The sequence below is a fragment of the Centroberyx affinis genome, unplaced genomic scaffold (assembly GCF_046629955.1).
Source record: "Centroberyx affinis isolate AG114_WGS23_722 - 3 ecotype Tasmania unplaced genomic scaffold, CSIRO-AGI_Caff_v1 ptg002867l_1, whole genome shotgun sequence".
NCBI lineage: Eukaryota > Metazoa > Chordata > Actinopteri > Beryciformes > Berycidae > Centroberyx > Centroberyx affinis.
Window position 1 is genome coordinate 6,775 of NW_027281001.1, and position 23,028 is coordinate 29,802.

At 42.0% G+C, this 23,028-nt stretch overlaps 1 protein-coding gene across 2 annotated transcripts; it reads right to left on the reverse strand.

Annotated features, from left to right (window-relative positions):
* Positions 1-15,949: 15,949 nt before the first annotated feature.
* Positions 15,950-22,763, reverse strand: fam3c (FAM3 metabolism regulating signaling molecule C). Of its 2 annotated transcripts, none has more exons than XM_071536379.1 (10): positions 22,694-22,763; positions 22,150-22,203; positions 21,823-21,927; positions 21,344-21,367; positions 20,810-20,933; positions 20,076-20,134; positions 19,721-19,771; positions 19,522-19,606; positions 19,223-19,349; positions 15,950-18,151 (listed from the first exon to the last, which is right to left on the reverse strand). In XM_071536379.1, the coding sequence occupies exons 2-10, from the start codon at positions 22,163-22,165 to the stop codon at positions 18,062-18,064; spliced, it is 681 nt and encodes a 226-aa protein (XP_071392480.1). In that variant the 5' UTR covers positions 22,166-22,203; positions 22,694-22,763; the 3' UTR covers positions 15,950-18,061. The 2 variants fall into 2 exon arrangements, with proteins under 2 accessions (XP_071392480.1, XP_071392479.1); XM_071536378.1 differs by having other exon boundaries at positions 21,344-21,370.
* Positions 22,764-23,028: the final 265 nt, after the last annotated feature.

Sequence of the window (23,028 nt, forward strand, 5' to 3'; positions counted from 1 at the left end):
TAAATTTTGTAAAATGGAAAAATCAGCTTCGTCAGTCCCTGCCTATGCCAATGCTCAATGCCCATGTGCAGTTTCAGATTGATTGGCCAACCCCATTGAGGAGCAAAATGGATGCAGACAGACAGACAGACGGACAGAGTTTTCCTGATTTTATAGTAGGATGACCCATCAGACCTGAATATCAGGAGCTAGTGTAAAATGTCTACTATGCAATCTAAGGTTTGATATTGTGATCTGAGATTGTTTTGCAGCAGAAAAGGTGCTGTAGCCAGTCTACATCTAATTTACTTTACTCTCTCTTTTATGTGACTTTGTATTGTATGTTGTGTATTTGCAACTTTTAAGTGTTGCTCTCTTGGCCATCTCTCTATTGAAAAAGAGATTGTGGATCTCAATGGGGCCTGATTGAAAAAAGATGAAATAAAATGAAACGAAAACATAATTTAGCAGGAATTACTGAGGAAAATTCCTAGTTCTTCATTCAAGTCAATACATACAGTCCAAACCTTTTCCCAGGTGCAGCCAGGAGGGGGTGTGGTTTTGTGATGTGAGGCCTCTTCTACCTATAATCTAATAATCTACCTATAAACTAATCCTCCTAGATTAGTCCAGAGAGCCTGGCAGTGGGATCAGTTACTTACAGTAAAAACAGACCATGTGCTATGATATTAATAGCCCACTCATCTGTTGAAAAACATTTATTTTGGGTCATGCAAGGGAAACCAGCACTTGTCCATAATGAGAGGAAAGTGTAAGAATGAGCTAAAATGGAAATCATTCATTGAATACAGCTTTTTTTTTTTTATACACTTCTTACTTTACTCTGAAACAAACAGAAAAATCTTCTTTTCGGTGGTTCTTTGATGCTGAGTGTGCATGAGATGGTGTGCGTGATCGTATGTCATGAAGTCGCTTGCAACAGAGAAACAGGAAAGACCGTTGAACACAACCTTTATACCACTTTTTATTTTTTTTATGCAATGTTGAAACAGGAAATTGAATTGACACATCTAGAAATATCTGAATACACACACACACACAAGCACACATACTACAAACACACATACACAAATACAGCAATGAGTGCCAGCGGGTCATCATAACTTGATTTGTGATATTCAAATCAGCCCTCTCAGATCTCTTCACATATGATGAAAATTACATTTGTGATCAATCTTCTTTCCTCTTCAGTTGCACTCGCAATCAGCTCCGCGATTGAAACCCCCACTCCGATCTCAATAATAACTTGATTTCATACAGACGCACCATAAACCAATTTACACATCGTCACCTTGCTGCAAGGACGCTCTCTCTAGCCACCCTGGAAGGTTTTACATACATTAGAATATAGAAAGCCTCATAGCTTAACATCTGCGGCTGTGAAAGCAGCGGAAATGTGATCCTGGGAGAACAGTGTGTCAGTCAATTGTCTATGATTGGGCCTGCTGTGTCTTTCTTTCTCAATACCTTATGGATTATATTTGCATTTGTCCCTAAAGATACTATTCATTGTCAAAAATATCCAAAAGGCATTTATTCCGGAGGATAGGAAACATCTTTTGAGAAATGTGTTGCATACATAAGACATTTTTAACTGTTTATGCATTTATATAAGGACAGTTTTTCAAGTATATATATATATATATATATATATTTTTTTTTTTTTACATATTACAATAAATAAAGACCTATGGTTTGAACAGCTGCAGGTTCTTATGCTGACACACACAGAAAAGGAAAAACAAATTATATAATATATAATTTTTATATATATTTTTATGTTTTATAACCAGTTGGTCCATAGAAATCCATTGGTCCATAGAAATGTACGTCAGCCAACCAAAAATCCTCATTGCCACTGCAGCATGAACGTGAAACATCTCAAATAGCCTTTTGTGCTTTTCTGCTTTCTTTGGGAGTGTAAAATGCAATATATTGAGCATAAGTAGATGACATTAAAACTCTCTGAGACCTTTATTGTGTCCAGAGCCAGACGTTTCCCATGAAGCCATGGGTTTGGCCTAGCAACGGTGGCCATCGTTGCACAGGGTGTGAAGAGTTGGAGCGCTGGGTGGCCTTTTGCAGCCAACAGCGATTGTTCTCTGTCTCGTCCAGGCCAAGGAAAACATCCAGGCCGCACTTTACACTGCTTCGTAAAAACGAATGCCACGCTACCGATTCCAACATTTAAATGTTACGGCGGTTAACTGGGTACAGACAGAAAGAGCTAGGGAGGACACAATCCAGAAGTCTAACAATGATTCTTTTCTTCATTTCCTCTCATTCATACAGATCTACAGACACGTGACAGTGATACTGAGAGCGATATGGAGGACAAGAGAAACCCAGCGTTATTACGTTTTTTCCTAATCTAATCATGTCTGTCTCGCTTTACTCATATTTACATATTCTGAAAACATCAGCGTCACTACAATATGCAATTTTTACAACAAAAATCTAGTCTGTGGAGTGTTTCTGATGTACTTTGGAGGAATAGAAAGAGGTTTGGTAAGTCATTTTCAATCCAAAGTTTCTGACAAGGGAATGTACAGAACTGAATTTGTCAGGGCTTGATAGGAAGTCATTGGTCGCCACTGAAGAGAAGCACAAAACTCAATAACACCGGCATTATCCATTCAAGTCTGCGAAGCATGGGAGTGGAGACAAGAAGAAATTGGTAATTAACAATATTGAGATTCACTCCATTAAAGACACGGCGACTGCTGTGTAATAGAACCCTGGGTTGAGGGAGATGGATAGAGAGAGAGAGGGAGATTGTTGGGAAAGGCAGCGGCAGGAGAAGCAGGCATCACCCATTACCTCGTTACCATTACTCTTAATGACTCTTGCATTGATGAATGAAAGGGGATGAGAACAATTTCATTAGGGAGAGCGAATGGGAATGGGAAGAGGATGAGACTGGGGAAGTACAGAGGAAGATAAAATGCATTGTAAAAACAACAACCAAAAGCTATTATTCCAAGCTGAGAGTTCCTCCTCCCACACACTGGTTTAACATGCAAAAATGTCACTACTGCTCCCTTCCATAGCGTTACTATTGTTATTATATGTTTCAATGAGCTCAACATGGCAATATGCTGCTTGAAGCTTATATGCGGCGACTTCTACACAAAGCGCTGCAGAAACAGGTTGCTGTCGGTGTATTGCATATTTTATATTGTCCCTCACGTAAGCCTGTGCTTGTCTGTTTGAAGTGTGACTGATCTTGTCTAGACTCAGATCAAACAGTGAGAAGAAGCCACCTGGAGTTGCTTTCCACTGAAACGAACACATCCCGCACAATACAAACATTATCGGCTATTCAGAAGCCCAGGCAATTTTCCCTAGGCAAATTAGATACATTGTTTGTTCGACTAAGGTAATCACTGGGAACCAACCCCACCTGTTATACAATGTATAAAGGGGAGAGGTGGTGAAAAAAAAGGTAAAAATGATGTGTAGAACTTTGCACTTCCTTGTTTGATATGGAGCAACTGGTTCCAAAACCAACAACCGACCCCTAGATTTCATAAAAGGTAATAAATGAGGACTCTGTGTGTGATAAATGAGGACCTTTGTCATCTCCTGCAAGGACATACACATGAATTATGAATTCTCATTAATCATATGACTTTGAGTCAAGGCTGTGTGTGTGTGTGTGTGTGTGTGTGTGTGAGAGGGAGACAGAGAGAGAGTCGAGGGTTGAGGGCAGTGGAAAGAGGTGTGTGGTGTTGTGTTTTGGAAAGTGCTGCAGGGATAAAGGGAGACAATCAGCACTGGAGCTGGATTAGCAGGAGGCCTTACCAGGGGGTCGACCAATCCTGACGTAGACACACACTAGTCACAGCTGTGATAGCAACAGGGGTCCAAAATGTGTGTGTGTGCATGTGTGTGTGTCTACTGACTGACAGACAGAGGATCAGTGGTTGAGGATCCTGGATGAGCCTAAGTAGCCTGATAGTAGCAGAGTGTCTCTCCTGAGCTGGAGACATGGACCGGACGGAGCTGATAAACAGACGCAGCCTTTTGTGGTCATGCACACTGACAGGCCATCAGGAGGATAAAATTAGAAACTAGACACTGGCCAGAGGCAATTATCACTGAAGTGAGCGCCATGATTGCTCATTGGCTGTAATTATGGATTTTCCATCAGTGCGATGGCTGTCGATGGGGATTTTCATTGGTCCATTCTATGAAGATTAGAGAATTAACTTCCTCTGGATGATAATTCAAATGAAATAACTGGCTGTTTTGTATGTTCCCCATGCTGATGTTCCATCTTTCCAAGGAGGCTGTAATAGTTTGACACAGTCTACTTTACATAGTACTTTACTTAGTGACTGTCAAAAAGAGGAAAGAGGAAAAGAGGAAGGAGGAAAAGAGGAAAGAAAGAAAAGAGGAAAAGAGGATTGAAAGAAAAGACAAAAGAGAAGACAACACCATGAGGTAGCCTTCCGGGGAGCATACAAAGTAAAAATTACTACGGATGAAAGCAGATTAAAGTCAGTTGATGCACAAAAATGTATTTGTCTCCCAATTCTACTGCATTTTATATATTTTCTACTCATATCTATCTATATTGTGCCATATCGTATTGTACCATATTGCATCAATTTGTATCTTATATTGTATTGTATGCTATTCTATTCTATTCTATTCTATTCTAGTCTATTCTATTCTATTCTATTCTATTCTGTTGTGTAACCCAGAGCTGTGGCTGTGTGGTGTGTGTGATGCTGTGCTCCAGGGTGTGGGGTAATAATAATGAGCTCCTGCTGATGAGGCCGAGCCTGGTTTTTTTTATTTGGCCCTTAACGGTGCAGTTCTGGCTCAGTGACACCTGATAAACCGGACTCCTCAGGAGACCAGGGCCTGGACTCGATACCGGCATGGAGCTGCTCCCATGGTGGACCAGGCCCAACCGGGCTGCATGTGTGTGTGTATGTGCACGTGTGTATGTGCTTTGAAGAGGACCGAACACACACTCAGAAACGTACACACTCTAAGGCATAACAGTATGGCAAAAATAAGCATGTATACACATAAGTATATGTAAAAACACACACTCACACACACACACACACACACACACACACACAAAACCACAACCTAACACCCCAGTTCATTAGAGCGGGCGCTGGTAGGCACCTCCTCAATCTAAGCTGAGTTTTATGAGCACAGTGGAGCTTTTCCCCACTCTGCAGGGTCGGTGGTAAAGCTGTTAACTATGTCGGCGTCTGCAAAACACAAGTAAACTCCCTATCACCAAGGGAGGAGCATCCTACTGTCTAACGCCACAGGGGCACGAGGATGTGGGCGCTGTAGGTCGGGACTGTCTAACAACCAAATAAGACAGCAGAGCGGTGGCAGGACAGCCTAGAGGTAGAGAGGGAAATGTTGCTGCTTAGATCCTTGGTACCAGCAGGAAGATGTGTTCCAGCTTTGAGCTAGGAAAAGGTGGCTCTGATTGCTTACTTCTGCAAAATAGGCAACCCTTTATGCTCTTATGATGACGATGCTATGTGTGTTCTTATTCCAACCTTATGAGGGGAAAGTTAACTGAACATGCCTGCTCTCCAGCCACTGTCACCACTCCCATATGAAGAAGAGATGCTTCATGTGGAAAGACAAATTTCAATTGTGTTGTGTAAACAGATATTAAAGTAATCTTCCTCCTCGAAGAGGGGAGGAGGGGAGTTAGAGCTATAAATAGGGATAGGGGAAGTATGCGTCTTCAAGCAACTGAGCATACAAAACATTAGGAACGCATTCCTATACAAGGAACACGTTCATACTGAGCTGCAACCTCCTTTGCACAATCCATCTCTCATTTGTCTCAAAGCTCAGAAATCCCTCTGTCTCCTTCATCTTCCCTTTATGACCATTTTCTAGTTGAAATTAGTAAGAGCTCATAGTTTTATCCTGTAATTACTATTTCATGGGAAAAAGTAGATTCCTAATGTTTTGTACACCCAGTATATACCACATACACTAGTAGGGATATGTGGAAAGACGAATACCAATTGCCTTGTGTAAATTGACAAAGTAATCTTCTAAGTGGAGGGGAAGGGGGCAGAGAGATATACACAGGAATAGGGAATGTATGTGACTTTAATCTGCCAGACCTTGTTAGGGGAAAGACGTGTTATCTCTATGATTAAATGGCTTTCTGAGGAACAGTCTCTAGTAATGGAGATGCACTCTTTGTTGGTTAACACAATTCATGTGTCTATACGCATGAATTGCTAGTGTATAGGTGTGTGCATGTGTGTGTGTGTGTGTGTGTGCGCGTGATTCTTCCCTTTGTCATCCATCCGTCCCTTGTGAACTCTGTATGCCATTAAAGGATGGCAAGACTGTAGCCATTAGTGTAACAAGATCGGACCATTGAGAACCTAAGAGACTGTTGCCCCCCCCACCACACACACGCGCACACACACCCACACACATACAATGCACACATGTGCTGCAGACATTTCCACTCAATATCATGAGCGCAGGCATGCACAGGCACACGCACATACTGTAAACCATTACCACCGCTCCCTTCGCAGCACTTAAGTGTGCAGTTAGTTATTCTGTGTGTGTGTGTGTGTGTGTGTGTGTTGGGGTGAGAAAGACGATGGGGGATCAAATCATCATAGCAGCCTACATCTGCCCGTCCCCTCCAACCCGCTTTGACAGGAAGAGAAACAGAGACGGGAAAGGGGAGTGAATCAGTGGAGAGAAGAAAGGCAGCGATCCTGTTTGCCTCCCAAAGTCACCCACACACGACTCTGCATTCTGTCTCCCATGGGAGAGGGAGAGGGGAGAATGGAAATCTCCTCCTCACAAACACAGCGGGCTGTTTTTCCTGCCCAAGAGGCAGTGCTCACAGTCAGCCACATCTTTTCCAGTAAGCTATAATTATCACCAAACTGCCGCAGATTACTGGAGGAGGGGGCGAGAGAGAGGGAGGGAGAGAGAGAGAGAGAGAGAGAGAGAGAGAGAGAGAGAGAAAGAAACAGTGGTGAGGGGTTTGAACAATGGCTGAGAAAATGATAGGCTTGATATTGAGGTCACACAATAAAGGCAAATAGAGTCTAAATGAGTTGATTCTTTGGCTCACAAAACACTCCCTATGCCTAGCCAATAGAGACAGAGGGGTTTTTGTCCTTGGCTGCTATTAGCATTTTGCACAAGATGTGCTGCTGGCAATTACATTTGCCATTCAAAAACACTTGAATGGTTTGAAAAGATAGACCGGAGAAAATGAGAACCATCGTTATCTGTCTCTGTTGTGCTCTAGTAATGAAATTGCTGTTGATTGAATTAGGAACATGATGAACGATTTCTTGTGCTATACCCTTCAAGGCGTGGGCAGGCGTGACCAAATGGGCCGCGGGCCATATTTGGACAGCTTCAGGCCAAATGGTGTTGTGTTTCCATGCGGCTCGTGTAACATGGGAGGCCATTTGCTGCTGGAGGCACAGATCAGAGATGTTGTGAAAAACGACCTGGAAAGGATTGTGTTGGTTCTGAAATGAAACACATGTGGCTTTATGATGGTGGGCATACACACGTAATCATGCATACGGCACACACACATACACACATACAGACACACACCCCCACATATTGAAAACATAAACATGGCTGCATGTGAGCACACATGTACAGTAAAAAAACAAACAACATTTGGAACCAGTTTGAAGCGGCAACTCCCCCACCACCTGGCCAATAGCCTTCACAGCATGTTTTTCTCAATCACCTTATCAATCCTGCTAGCCACCACTACCACACCCTCTAACACACACACACCCCCACACACATATACACACACAGTTCTTGTTTTGACAGAGCGCTGTGGCCCCTCCCCTACTCCACTATCACCAGGTGTTTCTGCATTCTCATTGGTCACCTGAGGAGAGCGATTGCAACACCCTCTGGAGGTTCAGTGACCTCCACTCTCTGTATAACTACTAAACATCAACATCTGCTGGATGACTCAGAGGAGAGACAGCGGGCGTGACTAATAATGTTTTTCTGTAAGGTATTTCTCCAGTATGGCTCCATCTGGGGTGTAGGTGGATATAAATATTGTGTAGGTGTTGTTTCCATACATACTATAGGCAGGCAGCTTATCCTTGTTGTTTGCACTGATCGTGTCTTTATTGCAAACACATTGATGTTTGAGTTTCAGTTAGGTAGGCCATGTCACGTAAAGATCATTGGTGTGTGTGGATGAGTGTGTTTGTTTGTGTATGAGTGTGTGTGTGTATGTGACACTAACACCACCCTCTTAGATAAAATCAACTCTTAACGATGGAGGTGTGGGGCTCTGTTGACATTTGAGAGCCCCAAAGGCTGGGAACTGCCTCAGGTTATTTTTTATCAAGAGCCCTACCTCTACTGGTAGGCAATAGACCTTCATAAGATCTGTGTGTGTGTGTGTGAGAGTGTGTGTGTGTGTGTGTGTGTCGGGGCATTCCAAAGGGTGTAGGTGCAGGTTAAACCTACACACCTGCAGTCTTTTTATGGAAGCAAAAACACAGGGCAGACAGGGCTGCGTTTGTACAGCAGGGGAACTGTGAAATACCATCACCTAAGCCTTATACTGTTGGCTTGGCAGGGTCTCAAACTATGTATGCACAAATGGTAAAGCAACATTACTGGCATTACTGGGATTTATTTGTTCAATCTGCTCTCAGCTTTAAGGTCTATCCAGTAGGAATAGTGTCTTTGTATGGAAGTAATAATAGAAAAATCTTTTTTTTGCATTTTTAAGCCGGTCAACACCACACAAAACATATACCACATCACAGAAAAGCACACAGAATGAGAAAAATAATGATTATAATGCAGCAGATAGATTACACATGAACACATCTCCAGCATGTGACGACAACAAAGAGAGAATCACAGCTTCTCAAATAGCCACATACGCTTGTTGTAACACCTGGTGTGAAAATCTGCTCCATTTCCCTGACCCCTGTGAAATACAGTAAGGGATTAAGAGACAATGACAGACACTATGTCACTCTAAGAAGACAGACAGTGGTACAAACAAGAGGAAATCCCCCAAGCTTACTGATCAGCGTGAGTCATGTTCCCTCGGCTCAAGGATCTAAATCGCCGGTTCATCTAACCTTTCTCATGTTCTCCTGTTACGTAAATGGACATTGTGTTTATGATTCTGAAGTCAGAATAAAAGTTACCACGTCACGGGACACGGCGGGTTTCCTGCTGGGACATGGAACTGATACAGATAGTCATGAGGTGTCACACAATACACTTTGTTCCAAGAGTTACTGTAAATTCACTGTCTCAGAACACTGTGTCCAAAGTGTCGCGGTACAATATGATTTCACAACTTTACAGGCCTTGGTATTCACAGCTAAAGTGGCTTTCCATGCTCTTGATACAAATATAAACAGGTCATTTATGATACTAGAAAATAACTAATCTGTTGTTTATTGGTCAAGCGGGTTATCCTGGGCCTTTATATGAGCACCTGACTATTTTAGGATTCAGCATTTTCTTGAGAAGCTCAAAGGATTTGTGAACCCCCTGCCCCCCCAAACTAAACCAAATATCACAAGCATAGCAATACAAAGTAATACAAACATTGCATGACCACAGGCTGCTTGAGGCACATACTTCATCATATCCCTCACACACAGAAGCCAGAGTTACTGAAAAGTAGCAAGCGGTGCAACATCATCATAAAGCAAGGAATCTCTGTCTGTATGTGTGTCCTTCGCATATCTCGAGAACCGTTCATCCGATCTACTTCACACTTGGCGGGTGTATTGCTGGGGACCCAAGGATGTGCAGTGTCGGATTGGACACGCGACACGTTCAGTATTAATAAACTTTGAATGAACAAGCGAACAGCGCTCTGTGAAGCAGCGGGGCTCAAAGCAAGCGACTGATAGCCTACGCCTATTTTGAACGGGCACTGCACTTGTAATTTGTAAAATTTTAGAATATTTTATTCATGTAGAACGAAGTAAGAAGACTCTTTAGGGAATGTGCTCAGAGATGAGTTTGTTTTTTTTGGGGTTTTTTTTATCGAAACCAAAAACGTTACCAGTGTAATCAGTAATGTGGTACACGATTCAATATGCTGACAATTTTGGCGCTCTGCTGCAGAAATGACAATAATGGAATGATTGATGCAGTGGAACAAGTGGGACCTCGCTCCCTTCATGTGGACATCAGATCTAGGCAAACAGACGCCTAACACAGGCGCTTTATAGTGATACCACAATGTTATAGAAATGAGTAAGAAGGCCCTGAGTACACTCTGATAACACAGGCTGACATTCAAGAAGCCCTGAGTAGCACTGTTTATAATTCTGCATCAGTTTTTATAGTGTACCATGTCTTGGGAAGCGAAGTGCATGTGCGATGCAAATCGATGCAGTGGAATTTATGAGGTGGTTGTATTTATGGGAAAAGGCTGCACCGGCTCGCCAGAAAATATAGTGTGATTTTCTGCTCTCGCCGCTCTCTCAATACCGGCTGGCGCAGTTATGGCTCTGTGAGTAAGCGTGTAATCATCTGGATACTTGTTATGCCACATATGTATATGAGTGTAATAACTCTTGTCAAAGTCATTGATTTGGTCAGGCTGGAAGCACAGTAACTCTCCTACAAGTCTGACTCTGCACAAATCAAATGGAATGGGGTTGATGACAGCTGAAGAAAGTCATCCAGCACTTCCAACAGGTTTTACAAAGTCCTTCTCTCACCTGCTTTACCTTATAGCCACTAGTAGAACTTATCAAAACTGACTGCATATTGTTGGTTCAACTACTTGTCCATAGAGACAATAAATGGATACGATCTGATTCAGTAGCACTGGAACTTGCCCAAAACCACTGTGCAATATTGTGAAAATCTATCACATCTTTTTGAATGATAGTGCTCAATAAGGGAAAGGAGAGATGCAAGGAAAGTAAGTAACTGATGAGTGCTGTCTGGACCGTAGCCACACTGTTGCATAATGAATGAGCTAGACTTTGTGGTCATAAGAGTGGAGGTCAATGGGCCACGAATATGTTTCAATGGACCTTTATGTGTTGTCCTGAGTCCATGCACTCACTCGAAAACAAGGGTTGCATGACAAATTAAAAAAAAGTTTGAAATTTCAGTATTAACCACTGCAATTTCCAAATTGCAAGAGGCTGTGAAGTGTTTCATGTAGCATCCGAGGAATTTCTTCCAAGTTATTCTGGAGTTGCATGTTAGAAAAAATCTTATTTTATTCAGCTGCTAAGCATTAACACCCCACCACCATTTCTTAAGCACTGGAAAACAAATGAAGTAGAAAAAGCTGTCACCGCATGTATTCATTCATATTGTATACAATTCATATTGTAACCACAATATTGTGCAGCCTGAATGCACACACGCACACATAAACACTGTACAGCTTTTGAGAAAGATATTATACACAGCTTTGTTTAGCATTCTTCTACAGAATAGGGCAATACTACTCCTATTACAATGCCATGATGTCCATTTGGAACAATAAGAACCTCTCAGTACACACAACAAAGCTTAGCAAAGGACAGCTTTTTGTGCCTGAAAAAGACAACAACAATAAATAGTCTCAACCAACAACAAACCAGCTTCTGTAGGTGTTATAGCGCTGGGGGAGTCTTCAGACTGGTTTGTGGTTTCCACTGGTCCAGTTGCCGCTGTGAGGAAAAGGGGATGTGTCTATTTTTTGCCAGCAACGCTTTGAACCACTTCAGCTTCCTGACCCTGCAGCTTAAACCTGAGCTAGAAGCAACACAGAGCCAGAGCGGCCACTGTGAATGAGAGCTTTGTTTCTCAGACAAAACCGGAGGGACCGTATGTGTATTTGTGTTCAAGCCATGTTAGCCATTAGCGTGGGTGAAAAGGGCAGGGCTCTCGCAGTGTTTAGCGTGACATTAGTGTTAAAACTTGGTTAAGATCCTGTTTTTTCTCTGAAAAAGCCCCTCCAGTGATTTTGATGGGATCATGCAGAACCACGAGAAAAAAAATACACACCCACTGGAATAACAACAACAAAAGTACATCTTGAGATTTTTAGTGGCGCACAACACTTTTCGGTCTTCTGTTTGAATCTTTGCATATGGTTAAATCACACATGCACGTAAATATGCCATTGTAGCTGTGTGTGTGTGTGTGTGTGTGTGTGCATTCGACCAATGTGCATGAATATATGGATGTGTGAAAAGATCCATGTGATTAGCCATCGATCGGTTGAGCGGCTTTGGCCTGCGCTGTGTTTGTCTGTCTGTGCTGAGGTCAGCAGGAAGTTCCCACAGACCCTCAGAGTGTAAACACAGCTGTCTGGATCATTGTGAGTGAGTGTGTGTGTGTGTGTGTGTGTGTGTGTGTGTGTGTGTGTGTGTGTGTGTGTGTGTGCATGGCTCCATGAACTGGAGGTGGGGCGCTAGGCAAGGGCAGCAAGGTCACCGGGGAAGATTGAGGGGGAAGGGGTCGAATGTGGGGGTTGGGGAAACCAAAAGCAGCTGTTTTGGGAAAAGTCTGAGGGAGTCGGTGGGTTACTATGTCAAGCTGGAAGTAAACAAAAGGCTGTACACTGTTCTGGGTTAAAATAAGACAGATTAAGGGAGTGGATTCAGTTCACTATAGCGTTGCGGTCAGGTGAAAACCCTGTATCTCCAAAATGTCAACTTTTCAGGAACCAAGAAAAACTGCCTTGTTTTAGCTTGACCACAATGCATTTTTGACTTTATCCTGTGGATTTTCCCCGAGGAGCATGTAATCCTTCAACTGAAGTGAAAACATGAAAATCACCGAAATTGGAGTTGCATGGTTTTCAAAGGCAAAGGAGATAAATGTTTTGCAGATGGGGGAGTTGCAAAGTCAACGGTTTTTTGGATCGAGTGATTGTGTGAATTTCTTTGGGTCAGGATGCAGATGAAGTGCTGAGGCTGAGCAGGCAGGTGAGTGTGTGTGTGTGTGTGTGTGGAAAGTGTGTTCTGGAAAGGTCAGGGCTCAGGGGTTGAAGTTTAGAGTCACAAGGGGTATTTTGGTCAGCTGACACATGGGACATGGAGGTCAGGAGGAGGTGGGGGAGATGCAGGCAGGTGCCGGGTGAATATGGGTCTGTGGTCAGTGAGGATAAAGGTGTGTGTTTTACAGTCAACATGAGAGATATGGTTGTTTGTGCTGCGTAATTAAGGCCAGGACAGTGTGTGTTAGTTGGGGCAGCAAAGTTGACAGGGAATGTATTTTGATGACAAGGTACATGCGGAGAGATAGGAGCTTGTGTTTTGGAGAAAAGAAAAGCCCCGAGTGATTCGGTCCGGAGGGGTGACAGGGCAGAGGTCAAAGGTCAGGGGGCAGGGAAGGAGGAAAGTCGAGCTCTGCGGAGGTGCTTTTAGAAGCAGCCACCTTTGTTCGGTAGGCAGATTTATTTTGGGAAGCGAGTGGAGGGCGAGAAGAAAAAAAAATTGAAAACAGACACTTTGGGTGTCGCTCCACGAAACAAATCACCCAGCTCTCCTGTTTCGTGAGAGCATCTCATCCTCATAGTCCGTCTGTGTTTACGCAATTATGCTCCCAACCCCCCCCCCCCCGCCCCCCCCCCCCCCCCCCCCAGGCCTCTGCGAGACGTCTTAGCGTCGGAAGGTTATGAGAGGGGAGCTTTTCCAGCCTCATACATAATGCATTTGTATAGCATGCCTTATATAAGACGAGTTGGAAGCGGTTCACTCCCACGCCTCAGCTCTCGGCACAGCAACATGGGAGCTGAGAGGAGGTTCAGCCCACACCAGCACACAGAAACACGCACCTTTGAAGGCACACACAGGCGCAATGCACCTCTGATGGCACGAAGGCGAAAAGCCCGCATAACATGCCACATGCACGCACCTGTAGTGTGACGCACATACTGTCTATTACCCTGAAACAGCTGCCAAACAAATAGCCTCTGTGTCTCACTCACACACACACACGCTGGGATACAAAAGGTCGGTGGGATGTCGTGCGTGGAGCTCAAGCGAGATCAAAGGGAGAGCACCAGGGTGGTTTTCATTTACTGGGAACAAGGAAGCGCTGTGTGTTGAGGGGAACTCAAAAGGTCACTCCACTGGCAGAGGGACGGCACTCGAGAGGAATGGTGTGTATCATGCAAGCTTGAGTGAGCGCATGTGTATGTATGAGTGTGTTGGAGACAGAAAGAGAGAGAGGGAGAGTTCATGAGTGGCTGAGAGATAAAGTAAATGATAGTGAGAGTATATGTCACAATCATTGAATTACTGTGTGTGAGTGTGCAGTGTGTGAGGGACCAGATAGACGGATAGATGGATGGTGAGATATTACAAAGTCAATATGCTTTGAGTAGGAGGAGGGAGAAGTTTTTCCATAGTGTTGTGTGAGGTCACGCGTAGGTCGAGTTGCACAAAACAGTCAAACGTGCACGCACACACACACACACACACACACACGGACACACATTTATTGGAAAAAAAAAAAATAGACACCGTCACACAAAATTCACAGTCAAAATCTGCAAAATACAATTTGAATTTAAGGACCCAGCTGCCAGTAATCTCACAAACACACACACACACACACACACACACACACACACACACAGGATGCGCCTTTAATAGCTGTTCTTATGTGCGGAATGTAAATTATCCTCAGGGGAGAAATAAAACGTATTAGGTCAAATTTAACTGAATCTATCTTTATTCAAAATAGATCAGGCTGCAGTTATTATGAGAAATGGAGCGGCAGCAACAAATAATGCCACAATGCACACCCAGATGATTATGATAAAAAGGCAACGGCAAAACTTTGGCCTCTGGAAGCTCAATCCAGTGTAATGCTGAAGCTCCACTGAAAACGCAGCATATAGATAATGCAAACCACAGCACACAAGCTGCCTTACATGAGGCGACGGCTCCCTCTGTCTGTCTATTCAAACAGCAATTTCTTTAACAGCAGCTGATGCCATGATGTAAACGTCACTTCATGTACAACAAAATAGCAAAATGTGATGCGTTTAAAGGGAGTAGAGGAAGAATATGTGGGTGAGGGTGATGTCAGGTACTTATTGAAAATTCATCTAGGCTGTTTGAAATGTTGCTGATGTAGGAATTCTAGCTCATTCATCTGCTGCACTCATTGTAAGTCACTGGATAAGAGTGTCAGCTAAATGGCTGCAATGAAAAAAAAAAAGAAAAGTAAATAAATATGTTAAGTAAGCCTTCTTCCAGCAAAATTAACACATTATATGAACAATTTGTAATTTACATACACGTGAAATCAAACTAAAATTCATGCTCTCTCTAACCAGCACGGTATTCAGATTTAGAAGCCATTTGTTTCGTAATAGATGAAAGATGGCACATTCAGTTTCACTTTATGAGGACATTGTAAACTAAACTCACTTTTTCTTAGCTGCCGGATAAATCCTAATCATAAATCCTTGCCAAATCCTCAGTCACTGAGTGCATGTTTGTCATAAATCATGGCTCACTACTTCCACTGGGAGCTTTAATGACCATTTTGCAATTAGAAAACATTTACTTTTGCAAACAGCGCTGTCAAAATTGCAAATGCCAGACATAAACATTGACCACATACCCCACATAGTTTCTATTGAAACCAGCTGTCTACTTCAGACAGGGATCCAGAACATAGATTTATATTTATACTTTTTAATACACAATTCTATTAAACTGCACTTGACATTTCTGCCTGCCTGCAATATCTCTAAATTGAAATTACTTACATACTGAGATCATTGTCATCCCCCCTCTCTCTCCAATAGTTCCTGTCTCTCTCTACAGTTACTCATCAAATAAAAGCAAAGAAAATACAAAAAAAATAAAAATAAAAATTAAGTCTTAAGTTCAAGTGAAAACATTGTATGACACTCCTACACTTCTTCCCCCTGCAGAAAATGAAGGTGCAATAACTTTCAGTCAGTATCTGCTTTATTCAACAATTGAATCATTTGTTTTCACATAGACAACATTACATGACAGACACAAATTAATCTTTTTAATAATCTCTTTATCAGTGTTTGGCAGTTGCAGGCTTGTTGGGGGGTTCATTGCTCAAAGGAAAAGCACAGGGACCCAAATTCAGACAGATTTAGTTAAGGCACAGCAGTGGGCCGCATTCCAACAGGAAGACGTGCTCTCTTTAATCTCTCCTTGACATCACACCCTCAACTGAATAGAAAGGGAAGAAGCCCAGTGTCCGTTCGGCATATCAGTGAATTTCAGCTCATGTATCCTTTTTTCTGAACAGTACCATGACACCATTTCAAATCTGCACAAGCGGGAGGCATCAAGAGAGGAGAGCAGGGTGGATGTTTTCAGAATGGCATCCTGTCTTACTCCAATGGAAAGAGAAATGTGCAGTCACAGTTTTCAAAATAAAACAGTGGATCCTCTACTGAAGGACGTACGTAGAGGGAGAATACATGTTGCTTAGATACTGTATGAGTAAATGGATCCACACTGAAAATGCACAACTTTGCCCGAGTTCTCAAGCTTGAATTTCACACTGACTTAGCAGGAGGTGTGTTGTGTATTGTGCTTTTAACCAGTGAAGGATGGGTAAGGCAACAACAGACTGCATCACTTGAAATTATGGTTTGTACCATTTTTACCTGTGTGTTACCATAGTTAGTAGGAGCATACTGCAAAAGGCTGATACATTAAGCTATAGTTCAAAATGTTTAACACACACACACACACACAAAAAGATGAACATAGGTAAATTCACCTATCCCAGCAAAAGTAGATGAGTAGATAACATGATATAGAGAGTTATGTGTGTACATTAGTAGTTTTTGACAATCAACCAAACATCTATATCAGGATATACTCTAACAGGTCTGATTGAAATGCATTACAACTGAACATCTCCATTTCAATTACATAGAAAAGCTTTCAACTGCTTTGAATGTGGTTATAAAATGCCATGAAATTGCCATAGCTGTTGGGTTGTATTGATTCTTCAGTAAACAAAATAAAGTTCAGCCCATCCACAGGCCTTAATGGTTCTGAGTATTAGGTCTTTATACTGCATACCAGTACAAACGCTCATTAGCATACATAACAGAAGAAACTACTTACTACTACCAATAACAAAGCACTTTTAATTCACAAAGACATCACTGACAATCATTTATTTTAAGAAATTATATTAATATTATTACAATGGTCATTAAAATGGGATCTTTCAAATTTGGATCCTTCTCTAAACAAGTATTTACAAATTTCACAGTGAATTTGGTACACTTGGTTGTAATCAACCAAAATAAGTGACTTCAGACCCTATAAATAATCATTTTCTCACATCAAACTGAACAGTAAGCATGGATTCCTCTCATGCTGCACATACTGAGTTAGATTTTAAAAGCCTTTGAGTCTCATTTTGGTATAGAAAAAAACATAATTGAAAAGGAATTACAGAAAATCAAACAAGTTTTAAAGGATTGAAAGGAATTACAGAAAATCATGTTGATAAAAAGTGTAAAAAAGGACAATGAGATTAAGGCTAGGTATAGGCGATAGAAATGTAGGACGGCATAAACCCCAAATAAATCTGGGCTATGAGAGTAATTTCCATCATCAATAGTGCAACACTATCACAGCACAGTCAGGCGGCCTTAGAGATGGTATGTGTGACAGTTTGCCAAAAACCACTGATAACTTCCTTCAAATCAGTTCAGTCTCCCACTAGCGCCAATCAACTAGCCCCAGTCAGCAACTGTGGAACAGCGTCCAAAAGGAATGGAGAAGAGCAGGCAGCTCTGAGCAGCACTAGCTTCACCTTATTGATTAGGGCCTACTGGAGAAAGAGTCTGTCAGCAGTTTGTCTTTCTTTCTAATCCCCTCTGAAAAGAGGTTGTTGCTGGAAGCATTTCCTGGTAGGCAAAGAGGAATAAAAGGCTTGGGGGCTGAAGACTGGAAAACAAGGAACTTTCTCAGCCCGTGGAGGTGTAACCGGTCTCACAATAGTCTCACAAGGACAGGAGAGGTGGGCAGGCAGAGAAGAGGGAGGTGCAGGGTGAAGAGCTCTGAGATCAACCCTGTCTCTGGGGTATGCAGCCTTCCATCTCCAGGACCTCGGGCCAGCCCTCGTACTTGTTGGTATCTGCGCTGTTCTTTATGTGCTGGGGAGGTAAACACGCACACACGCACACGCACACGCACACACACACACACACACGGTTTGAGTAGCAGGCCTTATTGCCATGATAAGCCTGTGGATATGACCACAGCCAGGGCTATCAAGCCCCTGTCCTGTACACCAGGAAGTTTACTACGCAAACAGAAGCTGAGGTAAGTGCAGTGTGATATTCTGGGAAATGAACGGATGAAAAGTATATGATAGAATACATTACAGCTTATGTTTTACCTGTCATTTCAAATTTACCAGTACAAAAGGAAATCAAAAATTTTAAAAAGGAACAGTTCATCCCAAAATAAAAATTAATTATGAGTCATTATGTGCTCACCCCCATAACTCTAAACTCCCTTCTTAACAACTTTAGTAAACAGGGTCTGGCTGTTTACAGTTCCATTATGGCCATAAAATGACCGTAAAACTTCTCTAAAGAGGTTGTGAAGCAGGATCCAAGTGTTGTGTAGCTAAACGACTGCACTGTGGATGCAACAGGCCTACATTTACCTCATTACCTCTATATTTACCTCACTGACAGTACATTGTTTTTAAAAGCGTGAAGGGCACGCGCCCTACAGCGTTCTGCCAGAGAGCTCCGCTCGCCCGCTGTGCACATCGCCCCAACCTCCTGTAATGGAGGTGCAAGGTGTGCTTGTGTTCATGCTTTCAAAAACATGGAACTGTCAGAGGAGGTCATCAGGTTAGTATAGGCCTTTTAGACTCTTGGAAACAATTGGATTATGCTGCAAGAGTTCTTCAGAGAAAATTGATGGACATTTTATGCTCTCTCTGGAACTCCTAACTCAGTTGTTAGGGAGAAGGCCAAATGCTAACCCGGTCTGTATTTGCTGGTTGTACATACAGTGGAGTTTCAACTGACATTAGGGTGAGGAGATGACAGAACTGTCCATTTTGGGATTAACTGTTCCTTATATTACACAGTGCATGCAGGTTTGCTATTGTAGTTACTGCTGCTTACTATTTCTATCATTCAGTAGAAACTGTCCAAGAGTTAATTTGAGTGAGTAGATGCAAGTATGAGCTTTCGGGGTCTTGTTACCTGTTCAAAGGGACTCTTGGTCTTGATGCCTTTGCCTCCTACAAAGATCCAGTTATCCCTGAAGCCCAGGTTGCTGACGCTTGAGCTGCCCAGATCAGCGATCAGCTTCCTGGCTTCATCGTTGAGTCTACAGAACAAAGAAGCCAGAAGTCATTTCATGCCCAAATGTGGTTTAACACTGACCAATATTAGAGACAACTAAAGCATTTGAGGTCAGGTAAAGCTAAATTAGGTCACGTAAATCTAAATTGTATCGCGGAGTGGAGGATTTTTTCCGACTTTTTTGAAAAAGTCCTTACTTTGTTGCAGGATCATCAAAGGTGGCCATCATCACGATTGTTCCATCTTCAATTTCCTTCAGGAACTTAATGAAGGGAACGACATCTGCCAGAGATCACAGATAACCATTACACATGCCACAGGGATACACATGGTTAAACACAATACACGTTTCTCAACTAATCATGTCTGAAATAAGAGGTATGTAAATGAACTCACCTCCTGCCCACATATCAAAGTAGTCGGTCTTGATCAGCTCCCCCTTTGCCCCTATAGGGGCAATAAGATCCCATGTTAGACCACCTTCAAGCTAATGTTCACTATGAACAGAGGGAATTTTATATCACTTAATTTATACTAATGTATTACATATAGCACATAGTCTTGGCAGTGGTTCACTGTAATGTAGGTTTACCACTCGGAATGAGTAATTCTTGTTTTGGATTGCAAAATAGGCTTTTTAAACTGATCTATTTATTGTTGCACTGCCAGAATATTATCTTACTATCAGCTGTTACTCATCTGCAAAGCTATTTGAATACAAGGTGTGAAATTATATAGCTGTTGACATTACCATTAACCAGCGCAATGTTGATTCCTCTCCCCACATTGTTCTTCACGCCACTCATCAGTCTAAAAGAAGCAAAGGAAGACAATGAGATTAGAGGCCATATTGATTTTATGGCATATCCAGCACTTGGATTTGTGGAAAAAGACACACCCTAGAATCAAGACACATAATAATTTTGAAATGTTTATCATATGACAACATTAGCACCTGGTATAGGAGATATACATATGATTTTCCCACCTTTCCCAAACAGTATGACGTCAAGCTGCATTGTTAAAAGCTAATCTGGCTGTTCAAGGTCTTCCATGTTGAAATTTCCCATACTTTCCGACACTAGAATCCTTTTGTGGTGTATTGCACTTAGCCTTCCACCGTTTTGCAAGGTTTTAGACTCCCTCTATGGAGAACTTTGGCATCTGTATGTTTTTAACTGTAGAAACTACACAAAAAAATTGCATGTGAACTTGCACCAGCTGAGGTTGCTTTTCTGACAAAAGTGAAAAATTACTTCCAGTGTGTAAAATGACTATATAGACCCCTGCAAAATGGGCTGGTGCAGTAAATGCCTTGGTTTGCCAGGACATGTCTGTTTTACTGAATTGAACTTAACACCCAAAATCAAAAGGTAAGTTTATGAGAGGTCTATCAATTACCAGCTACAATAGGGCATCCAATCACACAGAGCAGACATGTGCTTGTTTCACATATTGAATAAATCAAGATGTCACTTCTCTTACATGTTGTCTTCCAGGCAGACTTTGGGCCCCACCACACTGGCTGCTCCGCTGGCCATCTTGAAGGAGAAGTGTCCGGCTGGACACGCCTTGGACAGCCCACACTTGTACCTGACTGGCTTGGTCGCTGTGAACAGAATTACAAAATCACACTATTGCCTTTAACACACTTCTCACACACCTAGTTTGAGGTAGCATAACACCATGGACCAGCCACATAAGACTATCCACACACAGGTGCACACGCAGAAACAATCAATGGGTGAATGTGAAATCTATCAGCAAGGCTCTATTCATACTACTGGTTGCGAAACGCTTAGCTAAATACACACTGTAAGTCACACAGTGCCTTTCTATTATCTAGTTACATACAGCAGGATTTAGCCATGATCACTATGCTGTGTGACACAAGCTCTCAAGCATGCTTGTGTTGTGACAGGAAAAGAAAGATGAAACATGGGAACAATGTGAATCTAAAGAGACAATTCACTAAAAAAAATTAAGCAAGAAGATGAAATAATTTGAGAGTATACTTACGGCCTTCATCCACTGGCATAGATCCTGCTGAAAAGCGAGATAAACTGGATGATCACTTTATTAAAGTATTTCTTCAAATATAATATGATACATTGAAATACAACATAATATTTACTTTACTTAGATACATACAAGGACTCAACTCATGGGTTCCTCATTCTGCATGAGAATGTAAAAAGGACCTAAAGCTGCTCTGTAGGAAACCTCCCCTCCCTTAAGGAAGAGCATACTGTTGCTCAGGAATTGTGGCACAATGAGAGGTGCTGCACGTTTCAAGAACAGAGTATTTGGTTTCTAAACTGAGCATAACCTGTAAGCCACAAAAAGGCAAGGCAAAGTATTACTCCCTCACTAATACCAGACAAAAAGTGTCACGTTTCCCTCCAAATTGATACCTTCCAGCCTCCTAAAACTTGCTTGAGGGGTATATCTAGTCTTCAAGAGTTTCATCTTCTGTCTAACAGACAAGAATTACTCACCAAACATGTTCCCCAGTTTAAAATCCATATTAATCTCTAGTAATTCAAAGGCCAGAAAGACAGCTAGGAGGAAGGCAGAGATGAGCGCTGCCAACTTCAAAATGCCTGAGAAAGTTAGAGAAGGAAGAGCAAGTTATAGATAGATAGATAGATAGATAGATAGATAGATAGATGACACTGTTAAAAAAAAACAAAAAAAACCTCACAGCACATATCAACGTGTTGCTTAGTCAACAAAGATATTTCAAACACCAGAAAAGATGTTTATCCAAAACTGTGGTGTATCATACATAATACTATTGTTTAGCAACAAGGGGATCTATTTACCTCCAGCTCTGAACATCTTAGGGAGCCTTCAATCAGTTGTCCACAACTCACAACCTGCAGTGACATAAATGCATTATAATCTGCTAGTTTACAGTTTACTGATTTGCACCCTCGTCATTCTATATCTGGAAGGTAGAGAGGGGCAGTTTAGCTATAACGTTAGTGATTAATAGAAGGTAAATTGGCTTTAGCTACATGTCATGGCTAACGTTACATAGCTGAACTAAGCAGCTACTACAGAAAACTGACAGTTTGTCGGACATTGTAACCTTAACGTTACTTTTGTTTTCAGCCCGTTATGATACATTTAGCGTTAGTTGATTATTTCAGACAGCAGTTTAGCTTGAAAGCTAACTTTAAAAGCTAGCGGTTAACGTTACTGTAACGTTTAAACAAATCAGCTACCGATTCGCCCGTAACTTCAGTGTCTGCCGTAGCTTTCAAACAGTTTTACCTGACGCCAAAATAACTGTTGCACAATAGCTACTGAATAAGAATTAAAAGTAAATGGTATGCCTTGAATGCATCGTGGCACAGTGCTTACCTGTCAAATGCCACTGTAACAGGACCGTCCTCTGGCTGATGATGACGGAAACTACTGGTTTCGATGTGATGACAGCCAGCTACTAAGCTATTTGTCTGCAGGAAATAACCACGAAGAAGAAGAACGGAGCAGCTCGTCAGAGGAGGAAGAAGAAGCGGAGAGAAGAGACTTCACTCTGCCGATTGGTGGTTTACATTTCCTCGTTTCCTGACTATTTTTAATTTCTGAACTCCCTATCAAATCATCTACCTTCCACCAGCAATTCCTCACTATAGTGATTATATTGTACACGATTGCCTTTTCAAAAACAATAATATATATAAAAAATAATAATA

Coding starts and splice junctions, on each gene's coding strand:
- fam3c (XM_071536378.1), bottom strand. Junction 20,934..21,343: donor TATGCCAGTGGATGAAGGCC/GTAAGTATACTC, acceptor TTCTGTTCACAG/CGACCAAGCCAGTCAGGTAC. Junction 19,607..19,720: donor CTTTGATATGTGGGCAGGAG/GTGAGTTCATTT, acceptor GATCTCTGGCAG/ATGTCGTTCCCTTCATTAAG.